General features: G+C 49.4%; 1 protein-coding gene across 4 annotated transcripts in view; it reads left to right on the forward strand.

Annotated features, from left to right (window-relative positions):
• The window catches only part of VASH2 (vasohibin 2), a 39894-nt gene that overhangs the window by 1057 nt on the left and 26785 nt on the right, over positions 1–12052 (forward strand). For 2 of the 4 annotated variants that reach the window (XM_011929396.1, XM_011929398.1), the window contains exons 1-2: positions 1–269; positions 9444–9532. In XM_011929396.1, the coding sequence (XP_011784786.1) occupies positions 189–269; positions 9444–9532 (170 nt within the window). In that variant the 5' untranslated portion in view covers positions 1–188. The remainder of the gene's footprint in view (positions 270–9443; positions 9533–12052) is intronic. The other 2 variants (XM_011929395.1, XM_011929397.1) reach the window with 2 other exon arrangements.

Below are 12052 nucleotides of genomic sequence, written 5' to 3' on the forward strand. Positions count from 1 at the left end.
GCTCCGCGGCCGACACTCACCGCTGCCCCCACCCCAAAGGCGCCAAAGGCACCCGGTCCCGGAGCAGCCACGCGCGGCCTGTGAGCCTCGCCACCAGCGGGGGCTCAGAGGAAGAGGACAAAGACGGCGGGGTGCTGTTCCACGTTAACAAGAGCGGCTTCCCCATCGACAGCCACACCTGGGAGCGTATGTGGATGCACGTGGCCAAGGTGCACCCTAAGGGGGGAGAAATGGTGGGCGCCATCAGGAATGCCGCCTTCTTGGCAAAGGTCAGTGGCTTCCAGGGCGGGGTTGGGGGGCTGGGGGTAGGTAGGCAAAGAGGGGACCGTTTCAGCCTGTACATGGCAAATAGAGGCAATCTCCATTTTCCTGGTCCTGCTACAAACTCTCTTCCTCTCCCCATTCCTCCCTGCCAGCCCTTTTCTAATTGAGATGTTTAGATTGGAAGCCTAAGAAATGGGGAAGGGAGAGGTAGTGGGCTTGCTATCCTGGGACTATGTAATTGGATTGTGCCAAGGTGTCTTTGAACGTCCAGCCAAACTCTATTATTTACTCACCCCCACATACATCCTCCTTCAGCAAAAGCTAGAGCCAGCAGGTACCAGCGATGCCAAAGAATGCATAGACCTCAGGGATCCCACTCTGCTTGTTCTCTTTGGAGTGTCTTGCTCCTCCTCTGCTCGCCTCTTCCCCCAGCAAATGATTTATTAAGCTGTGAATGAATTTGAAATCAACCAGTCAGACTTCTCAGTGTGAATCATTTCCAGACTTTTTGCCAATTTTTTTTTTTTTTATGACAGTGACTTTCACCTCTGAAACTTGCAAAGCAGTGAACTCTCTCTCTCTCTCTTCCCAGCTTATTTGGGCTCCAAGAAAAAAGAAAGACTTTTGGCTGAGACTTAAAAGGGACTTTCCAGTACACATGATGAATTAGTCTCACTGGATAGAAAAAGAGGCTGAGGAGTGAAACTCTCTTTTTGCCTTGGAAAGAAGCCAGTGAGCCATTTGGGTTTGGTGGCTAAGGATATCGTTACCGAGGGAGGGAGATGTCCCCTGGTGGGAGTAGATACCTTATATGAAACATCAAAATGCAAACTGGGGAGAAATGCTGCCGAGTCTCGGGGTTATAGCGTGACAGATGGTTTCCCCTGGACCCTGGGGACGCTGGTACAGCTGAGAAGATTCCTGGGCAGGTCTAGGAATGCCAGACTTGAGACCCGGAAGGCCATCTGGTTGAGTCCCCAGCCTGGTGACAGCTGAGCATCTGAGCCTGCAGGCCAGAAAGCTGTGTGTGTCCTTGGGGAAGTGACAGAGCCTCTAAACTTACTGCTGCAGTCAGTTACAGTGTTCTGTTACTCTGCTGGTCAAGGAGATCTTCATTGTGCCCAGCTAGAATCTTGCCTGCTTTAGTGTAAACCATAATTACCCTTGCTGAGTTCTTGAACATGAGAACAACCTTGTTCCTGGTTTGCAGTTCTGACTTGAGAATTTTTCCTCCAGTGAGGAGCCCAAAGCCCTTAAACTTGGAAGAAAAGTGACCACGAGGAAAAACACGCCTGTTCCTACTGTCCCATGCTGCCTTCCTTAGTAGCACCAGCACCAACCCTGCCTCTAATTGTGCTTTCATCCTTCCCCCAACCATGTATGGGGGCGGGTGGGGGTTGCATTCTCTATATGGGAATCATGGAATTTTCCTGTCTGTAGAGACCAGTCTCCCACCTCTCAACAGAATCCCCTCCTCTTTCTGAAGACCTCTTGGGAATGGGGAGCTTGCTGCTTCCCAGGCAGCTGATCTCAGGCCTGGCCAGAGTTGACTGTTAGGAAGCTCTTAGACCAACCATAAATCCTCCTCGCAGCACCCTCCCACCCCCAAATCACATTTCATCACTGATTATCGTGTTGCCTTTGGAATCAGGGCAGAGCATTGGCAACTTCCTCTGCTACTCGCAGCACCCTTGAATGTTATGAGAGAGTGCTCTTAGGTTGGAAGGGACTTGGAGTAAACATCAATCCTAGTCTTGGTTGTATGACATCCAGCCCTTGTGCCTCACTTAAGTGAGGTCATTCACTTAAAATCTCTGCCCTTAGTTTTCTCATCTATAAAATGGGAATAGAGCAGACTTTGTAAGTTCTTTCCAACTCTAAAATCTCATGATGTTATGACCCGTGAGTCTCCAGGTCGCTAATGCTGATCTGTGTGATGCTAGAGGTCTGCTGGACTATGAGCCCTCAGGACTGTGACTTTTTCTATCACTCTGCTTCTGCTTCTTCCTTTAGCCTTCTTTGTCCACAGATAGCTCCTTTTGCCCTTTCCTTTTTTCTTTTTTTGGAGACAAGGCCTTCTTCTGTCACCCAGGCTGGAGTGCAGTGTGTGATCATGGCTCACTGCAGCCTCAACCTCCCAGGTTCAAGCAAGCCTCCCACCTCAGCCTCCTGATTGTAGCTGGGACTACAGACACATAACACTCAACCTGGCTAACTTAAAAAAAATTTTCTTGTAGAGACAAGGTCTCACTGTGTTTCCCAGACTGGTCTCAAACTTCTAGGGTCGAGCGATTCTCCTCCAGTGGCTTCCCAACATAGTGGGATTACAGGCATGAGCCACCACACCTGGTCTTTTGCCTTTTCTTATGTATCATAATTCCCAGACCAACTCACCCTCCTCCTTCTGAGACAATTCCTAGTTTGTCATTAGTCATTTGCAAGCACATATGAAACACAGTATTCTAAATCATGTCTGAGCAGTTTAGAACACAGACTGCTACTTCCTGAGACCTGTACCTGATTTTTCCATTATTGTAGCTGAATGCTGTGTTCTTAAGAAAGTGTTCCCTTTGTTTTGAGATGGAGTCTTGCTCTGTCGCCCAGGCTGGAGTGCAGTGGCATCATCTTGTTTCACTGCAAACTCCGCCTCCTGGGTTCAAGCAATTCTCCTGCCTCAGCCTCCTGAGTAGCTGGGATTACAGGCATGTGCCACCACACCCCGCTACTTTTTGTATTTTTAGTAAGACGGGATTTCACCATATTGGTCAGGCTGGTCTTAAACTCATGACCTCATGATCTGCCCACCTCAGCCTCCCAAAGTACAGGTGTGAGCCACCGCGCCCGGCCAGTCTTCCCTTTTTTATACAGTGGCCATATCATGTTGTACTTTTCATAGTAACTAAAAGGTCACATGAAAACTGCTTCCAAACCAGGAATCCCCAGCCCAAATGTGGACAGTCAGCTTTTTGGCCCTAAATATAAAGAACTTAACATTTCTCTCACATTGCATCTTAATGGCTGGTTCTCTATCCCCAGTCCTATCATGGTATCTCCCCTGGCCCCGACATTCCCCAAGCCCTGACCCCTGCCTAGGCCTTAACATGGAAAGAGCCTCAAAAACTCCCTTTTCCAGGGGCTACTCCTCTCAGATTAGAGGATTGTTCCTGTGCTCAGCTTGGCAGACTCTTTCCTCTGGGGTCGAGTCCTTTTCTCCATCAACCAAATCAATATCTTACTGAGGAATTTGTACAGAAGAAGGGTGGTGGGTGGCAGCAGTGGTAAAAGCTTGGCGGGCTTCAGGGGGATTAATCATTTTTGGCCATTGAATATAGACTAAGAAGCAAAAGAAGTGGATGGGGGAGGTTTTCAAGGACCTGCATGGAGGACTAAATGACACTTCTTTTGACTACAGGACATTCCCTTAGCAGCCATGGTAACTTCTGCCTGAAGGGTCCAGATGTCCCCTCCTTTCAGGGATTCCCCTGCTTTGAGATCCTCCTTCTAAATTTGTGACTCCAGGCCTCTCCCCTGGTGGTTGTTGGGTCTGAAGATAGCAATTGACCAGGTCAGAGGCAGGATTTTTTCAGAGAGACTTTAAGGAAACAGCAAGAGTCAGTTGGAGGATAATAGCAGATGGGAAGCGAGGCTCAGAGAGAGTGACCAGCCCCGAAAAAAACAGTGGACATTCTAGGAAAATTCTAGGACAATCCTCCTCTTTCTTAACAGCCTGGAACTAGACTCTCCTTGGGGCAGAAAACCAGGATGGATTCAGCAAGAAACAGCAGTCAGGTTCTTGCAGACCCCACTTCTTGTGCCTTATTCTCGTGTTGATTCCCAGTTGGAAAATAATTCACGTTTAGAGGACTGAGTTTCACCTGAGTGAAGACACTGGAGTGTTTGGTACTAGAGACCTGGCTGCAGTCAAGGGCCGTCCCTGCCCGCTGCCAGCTCTTGCGGGCAGCTCCTTCCCTCCCCAGTCCTGGATTGAGAACCTTCTGTCTGTCTGTCTGTCCTGCACCTCTGTCCCAGGTCATTCACAGATTCCTGGCTGCCTCTGTTGCAGGAGCCTGGGGCTCATCCTGGGCTCGCGGGTGCTGTTTTGTGCTTCTCTTCCCAAGCTGCCAGAGAAGATTCTTCTTCCTGGTGCCTGCATAGTGTTTTCAGAGATGACAAAAGGTTTTGAATTCTCCTTGCTCTTGTTAAAGATTCCTAGTGCCTGGGGTTCTTACTGCCTCCCTGGCTCCTTTCCTGGTCTTTCCCTTCTCTCCCACACGGCAATGTCAGTTACACAACTGTGCTGGTCCCTATCACTTCCCTTGCATTCTTCCGACAGGTCGGTTGTGCTTCACAAGAACAGGGTAGAAGAGAGGCTCCTCACAAGAGCTTTGCCTGTGGTTTGTTTTCATTATTCTTTCTCTTGAACACCATCTTTCTGTCCACTCCACTCCCTCCTCGTGCCCGCTAGCCCCCAAGTTTTCTGGGGCCTCCACCCCTAGAAAACAGGCACAGTGCCTGTGTGAAAAGGTTGGTTTCTATCTGTTTCCTCTAGATTCTGCCTTTATCAGCCTGGCCGTGGCTGTGGGGCTAATGTAGGCAGCAGGTGGTGAGACCCTTGAGGGGAAGGGCACAGAAAATCAAAGCTGGAGTTTCAGGTAGTACAGCAATTGATGAAATCTGGCAGGAAAATAGCATGAGAAGGGGCTCTGTGGGGCTCAGTCACGAACAGAGAAAAGGGATGTGCCCTGGGCTTTTCCTAAAAAGCTTGTACCAATTTATGTTTGCCTCGGTCCTGTAGGAGAGCATCCTTACCAGCATTGGGTGTCTGCATTTCAGTGTGTTTTTGCTAATTGGAGAGGTGGAAAATGACATTTTGCAATGGCTTTTAGTTTACGTTTCTGATATTATTGGAGCATTTAAACAATTTCTTCAAATATTTGGTTACTATTTGCTTTTCTTGTTTTGTGAATTGGCTTTTCGTGGCTCTTAAAATTGTGGAGAGAGAGATATATCATGTAATTTACCATTTGTAAGTGTACAACTCTGTGGCACTGAGTACCTTCACATTGTTGTGTAGCCGTCACCACCATCCATCTCCAGACGTTTTTCATCTTCCTAACTGAAACCTTGTACCCATTCAACACTGACTTTCCATTTCCCTCTCTCCCCAGCCCCTGGCAACCAGCATTCCACTTTGCGTCTCTATGACTTTGACTGCTCTAGGAACCTTATGTAAGAGGAATTATTCAGTATTTGTCCTTTTGTGATTGGCTTATTTCATTTAGCAAAATGTCATCAGGTTTCATCCATGTGATAGCATGTGTCAAAGCGTCTTTCCTTTTAAAGGCTGAATAATGTTCCATTGTATACCATCGTGTATTCCGTGGGATGCCACATTTTGTTTATTCATTCACCTGTCAATGGACACGGGTTGCTTCTACCTTTGGGGGCCATTTTTATTTTCACTGAGGCTTAAAGAGTTTTCTTGTCACTTTGCATGAACTCATAATGAATTAAGGATATTAACTCATTGTCATCAGTGCATCCCTAGGGAGCAGTGAACATTTTCATCCTCTCCATTAAGGTGGGAAGGTATCTTCATGATGTGAAGCTCCCAAGTTGAGTGTCCAGGGACTCTGCTGCTGCTGATTCTGTTTTCCAGTTCCAGAAAAGCATGGATCATTCAGGTTTCCCCAGCCTAGACCCCTGACAATATATTGGTGATGAATAATAACACAGCTTACACTTTTTTTTTTTTTGAGATGGAGTGTTGCTCTGACACCCAGGCCAGAGTGCAGTGGCTCAATCACTGCAACCTCCAGGTTTAAGCAATTCTCCTGCCTCAGCCTCCCGAGTAGCTGGGATTATAGGCGCCCGCCACGATGCCCAGCTGATTTTTGTATTTTTAGTAGAGATAGGGTTTCGCCCTGTTGGCCAGGCTGGTCTCAAACTCCCGACCTCAAGTGATCCACTCACCATGGCCTCCCAAAGGCGTGAGCCACAGGGCCTGGCCAACACAGCTTACACTTAATGAGCACCATAGGCCAAGTCCCAAGCTGCCTACTTTTGCATTAGGTCATGTAATGCTTACAACCAGCTTGGAAGGTTGGAAGTAGGTGATACTATTCCTATTTTATCAGGAAGAAAACAGAGGCTTAGAGAGGTCATGCAGCTTGACCAGGGCCCACAGCTAGTAGGTGGCTTAGCAGGGCTTTGGACCTGGTTGTGTGTGTCTCCTAATGACACTCCAGGAAGCCCACCTGGTTTACAGTCCATGGCCAGTGGGAATGCTGGCAGCCCGAGGCGCTGGTTGGAAGTGGACCCTCCAGGGTGAGCCCAGCCATCTCTCCCAGACATCAGAGTGAGCTGTAGCCCATGACATCATTCCGTCTGCGGTCTCTGCACCTCCCCACCACAGCCCTGCCCCCAGCTGGGACTTGGGGAATGTATACGTTTGTCCTCCCAATGGGCAGGAAGTGTAGCCTCAGCTCCTGCACTCTGCTCACAGTCAGGCTGAGGTAACCATGCAGCTGTTTTTGAAAGCCCCTGGGCGCCATCGGGTTGCTATTCTGAGGACCAGCTGCCGTCGGCTCCCACCCTGCCATCCAGCTCTTGTGGGCTCTGTTGGGCTTGAGGGGGGTTGAAATAATTTGGTGGTCAGTCCTTCAGCAGACTCTTGAGCCAAGTCTTACTGGCTCCAGCAAGGCTCTGGCCTAGGGACACCTCTCTGGGGATCTCTTAGGTGGCTGGTGATTCTTCAGGGCGTTTTCCCACACTTACCAGCTTTTCTATTAAAGAGGTTCAGACTGTTTTTTTCTGTGCAGAAATGTTTGTGTCTTTTGTTTTGAGACAGGGTCTTGCTCTGTCACCCAAGCTGGAGTATGGTGGCTCATTTATGGCTCACTACAGCCTCGACCTGCTGGGCTCAAGCCATATTCCTACCTCAGCCTGCTGAGTAGCTGAAACTACAGGCCTGCACCACCATGCTCGGCTAATTTTTTTTTTTTTTTTTTAGTGATGGGGTCTTGCCATGTTGCCCAGGCTGGTCTCGAACTTCTGGGCTCAAGCGATCCACCCACCTTGGCCTCCCAAAGTACTGGGATTACAGGCATCAGCCACTGCACCCAACTGCATATGTCTTCATAAACTAGAATTCCCCTACTCTCTGCCTCTGCTTTTGGGCTTTCTCTCCCGTTCATACAGGGCCTAAAGCTTGAAACATAGGAGGTGCTAAAGACATATTTGTTCGCGTCTCCCCTTCTCTCCTCACCTTGTGAAATCTCTGGCACATTTTTTACATAAAACACTTTCTAGTATATGTTAGGGCAAACACACATGATACTCTTTACATTTTGACTTGCTTTGTGTGTGTGTGTGTGTGTGTGTGTGTGTGTGTGTGATGGGAACAAATATTCAATGTTTTGTCCCTGAAATGACACTCCCAGACAGAAATGTGATTGATTTGGGTTGACATGTCATACGCAAAATGGAGCTTGCAGAATAGCTGTGCCTGAATGGGCACACACACTCACATTCACATGCACATTCACGCACACACACGTAATACCTTGGCTGTAATGCAGGAAGTGTGATTCTGATGAGTTTCCTTCCAGCTGACGAGGCAGTTGCTGTGAAGTAGGACATTTCAAAGCCAAGAGAGAATTGAGGCAGTGAGAGGAAAGGAATGTCAAGGAGCATTTGCAGTAAGTGCAGCCAGAGGGGTGAAAGTATGGAAAGAGCCTGATGCCCAGGCGGGAGACAGCGTGCCCTCAGCCTCACACTGGAGCTGGTGCCTGGAGAGCCAGGGAGAGAGCCTCGAACAGCCTTAGGCAGTGTCTGGCTCTGCCGCCTGGCCTGGCTGCCCAGGGCCATCCCCTCGTCTCCCCAGCGGAGTCCCCTGCCATCAGCGGAGCACCAAATCCCCAGGGCCGCCCTTGCCCTGTTTGCTCTGAGGGTGGGCATCACCCATCCTCAGGCCCTTTCTGCTTCTCCTTAAGTGGCTTGGCCTGGAGGAGCCTCCTTTCTCCTTCCCAGCAGCAACATTGCTGGAGCCCCACCCACGTGGGCTGAGATTCTCTGTCACCAAGGACCTCAGGAAGACAGAGGTCAGAAGACCGAGAGACATATAGGGGAAATAGAGCAAAAAACAAAACCAACCAAGAAAACCCCAAGCCGTGCCTGGCTTTTCAGCAGTGACTTGACTGGACGTCCCTGTCCATTCTTGCTCTTGGCCTTCAGGATAGGGCTGCTTCCCCCTTTCCAGTCCTTGCCTGTCTTTGGTTCTTTCTCTTCCTGGCAGGGATCAGGACTTCGTCTGCTATGTTGTAGACATTCAGGGGGTGTTGAATGAGGGGCAGACTTGGAGGTGAATGTGTTGATTGAGCTGCTGTGAGGGGTAAAGTGGTAAGATGACTCATGAGTCAGAGGAGCTGCACTTGCCTGGGGAGAGTCAAGGCAAGAAGAGGGATCTTCCCTAATCCATCTGGAGTAGGACTCAGGGAAAGGGACACACTGGGCGTTGCAGGGAGGGTGGTATTGAGATGTGGCACTCTTGGTGCCATGTTGCAATTTTCTAGGGCACCATTCACTTTATTTATTTATTTAAATTTTAGAGATGGGGTTTCACCATGTTGGCCAGGCTGGTCTCAAACTCCTGGACTCATGTGATCCACCTGCATTGGCCTCCCATAGTGCTGGAATTACAGGCGTGAGCCACGATGCCCAGCATCCAATCACTTTATATTCTGTGTAAATGTTGCCCTGCAGTAGAGCACTTGTAGTGGCTCACCACTGGCCACGCAGCAAAAGGTGTTATGCAATCATTGATGGAGTGCTTTCATGCCTGTCCTGAGCCAGGCTCGGTGTGGGGACACGATAGAACATGGTCCTTTGCCTCAGGGAGGCGTTAGGCTCCTGCAGGGAAGAAAGCTGTATTCACACAGCACCGAGGGCCATAGAGAACCACCATGACTCAGAGGGAACTCAGAGAGGGAGAGCGTCAATGAGGGAGACCTCATGGAGGAGGCACTGCTCAATCAGGCGACCATGCCAGGGTGACCATGCTGCCATTGGCTCTCAGGAGCACCTCTCTCTCTGGTGACTTCAGCCCGCTGCCTGTCCCCAGAAGCTGGGCCCCAGAGCTCCTCCTTAATAAACACTTCCTCTTCTCTATTCCTCTGCAGCCTTCAATACCCCAGGTCCCAAACTACAGGCTGTCGATGACGATCCCAGACTGGCTCCAGGCGATCCAGAATTACATGAAGACCCTACAGTATCCTTCCAACCAAGGTCTGAGCACACCCAGCCAGGGGACAGGCATGGTGATCGCAAGCCTGGTGGCAAATCTGTCCCCAGCTGGTCATCAAAAGCTCTCTAAGGTTGGTGAGGCCAGGCATGGAGGGATGCCCCAGGTGGGAGTCTAGAAAGAGTGTGCATGGAGGATGTAATTGCAGTGACTCAATGGAAGCAGGCTGGTCCACTTTGAGCCCCTCTGGCTTCTCTTTCTCGCTCCTCTTCCCTGTCCTTTCCCTTTTTCCCCTGAGCACCTCTCTTCCTTCTATCTTCTCCTTTTTCTCCACTTCCTTCCTCTTGGTCATCTTTGTTCCCCTCCTCCTGTTCTCCTTCAGTGTCTTTCTTTTTTAGATGAAGACTCGCTCTGTCACCCAGGATGGAGTGTGTTGGCGCACTCTCGGCTCACTGCAACCTCCACCCCCTGGGTGCAAGCGATTCTCCTGCCCCAGCCTCCCGAGTAGCTGGGATTACAGGCGTCTGCCACCACACCTGACTAATTTTTGTATTTTTAGTAGAGACAGAGTTTCTCCATGTTGGTCAGGCTGGTCTCGAATTTACCTCAAATGATCCACACGCCTCGGCCTCCCAAAATGCTGGGATTACAGGCGTGAGCCACCGCACCCAGCCCTTCACTGTCTATTGCCTTCTTCCCTCCTACTCTTCCATTCCTTTTCTCTTTCTCTGTTTTGCCCTCATCCCTAACTGCTCATGATCTACAAGAGGCCCACCTGGTGCTGCCTTTGTTTCCCCAGGTGACCCAGGCTGGTGACCTGCTCAGTTCTACATGAATGGTTGGGCTTCTGTGATTGGGGGCCCTCTCCCCCGACTCGAGCTTGAGGAAGACCTAAGAAACTCACTGGGTTCAGTCCGAGTTCAGACCAGCCGGTTTGGACCCTTTCTCCTCCGCGTCCGCTGACCTGACTTTTATTTAGTTCCTTGGGACTCCCTACTGCTTTGTCCTGGACACAGTGACAGGTGCCAGGATATGGGGACTGGTTGGTGTCAGTCCTGACTGTGGATGTGCTCAGCTGGCAGTGGGGATAGGAAAGGACAAATCCTGCTTTCCCCTTGGACATCCTCAGAGCAGCAGCCGACAGGAGTGCTGGTGTTGCATGGGGTTCTGGAGAGAGAGGTGCCACATGAGCTCTGCTGGATTGGGGGAGAAGCCTTCTAACAGCAAATTCAGGCTCAGTGAGTATTTCCCACTCAGGGCATGTTTAGAGCAGACTTCTCCCCAGCCCACTTTCAGGGGCTCAATGATTAAGGAACCAAAAGAAGACGTTCAGGTACACTTTTTAAAGTTATTTTACTATATGCTTGTCTCACTTGATACACTAGATGTATACATTAGATATGTGAGCAGAGGAAAGTTGGGCATAGAAGTGAATTTTTGCCAACTGAATTCTACTTTATGTACCAGGAACCTCATTGCTTGTATAAATTTTTGGTGAGGTAAAGAAATCGCTTCACAATGAGAATATTTAGCCCTTCATTTTTGTCTTTTACCTCTAGGATCTTGTATGTTGTATGCTTTAAAAACTGGGCAAGCCTGTAAGGTTAGTTGTTGTTCTTATGGCCCAGGTCAGTAACCCTCAAACTGGTGATCTTCAGAGGTCTCCCAGCCCCTCACCCTGGAGCTTCCTGCTCAGTCATCTAAGGTGAGGTGACTCTGAGTAGCATCTGGGGTTATGAACCATGGCCTGAAGTCAGACTCTCCAGGGCTGGTGCCCAGAATCTTCTTATACCGAGCTCTTCAGGGGGTTATGTGTGCTCGTGTCTGAGTGACCAAGCACAGCTGTGCCAGGAGAGGAATCCCAGCCCTTTTCAAAAAGGAGGGATCGAAGTGTTTCCGGGCACCCTTGTCACTGTGGGGCACCCATTGACTCTCCCACACCCACCTGACCTGCAGCAGCTCTGGGCATGGAAGTTCAGGCTTCATTAGCACCTTCCCGATGTGCACTTTTCCTATGGGCTCTTGTTCGAGGCAGAAGAGCAAAACCTACAAAGCAACTTCTCACTAGATTCAGAAAAATAAAAACCCAGCCCTCAGAGAGCACAGCATCGGGAAACTCTTCATCTCCTTCAGAACAACTTGGTGCAAGCTGGTCAGTTCCTGAGACCTTCTGGGTAGTCAGCTAAATCCCCGATAGTCAATAATGGTGCAGCTTCTCAGATTTAGTAATCAATGCCAAGTGCCAGCACAGGCATGAAAAAAAGTGACATCGCCACAGTAAGCCCTGCTAGAGTCTGTGCACTACAGAAAAGCCCTATTGCTATCAATCCACCCTTTCATCCTTGCTTCCATCCATCCCCATCCGCCCTTCCAGTCCATCCATCCACTCATTCATCCATCCATCTTTTCATCCATCCATATATTCATCCATCCATTCATGTATTCCTCATTCATTTAGTAATATTTGTTAACTTGCATATGTTGGGTTTCTGCCAGTTGTTTTTTTGTTTTTTTTCTTTTGAGACAGAGTCTCACTCTGTTGCCCAG

Source organism: Colobus angolensis, unplaced genomic scaffold, assembly GCF_000951035.1.
Source record: "Colobus angolensis palliatus isolate OR3802 unplaced genomic scaffold, Cang.pa_1.0 Scaffold81, whole genome shotgun sequence".
Classification (NCBI taxonomy): Eukaryota; Metazoa; Chordata; class Mammalia; order Primates; family Cercopithecidae; genus Colobus; species Colobus angolensis.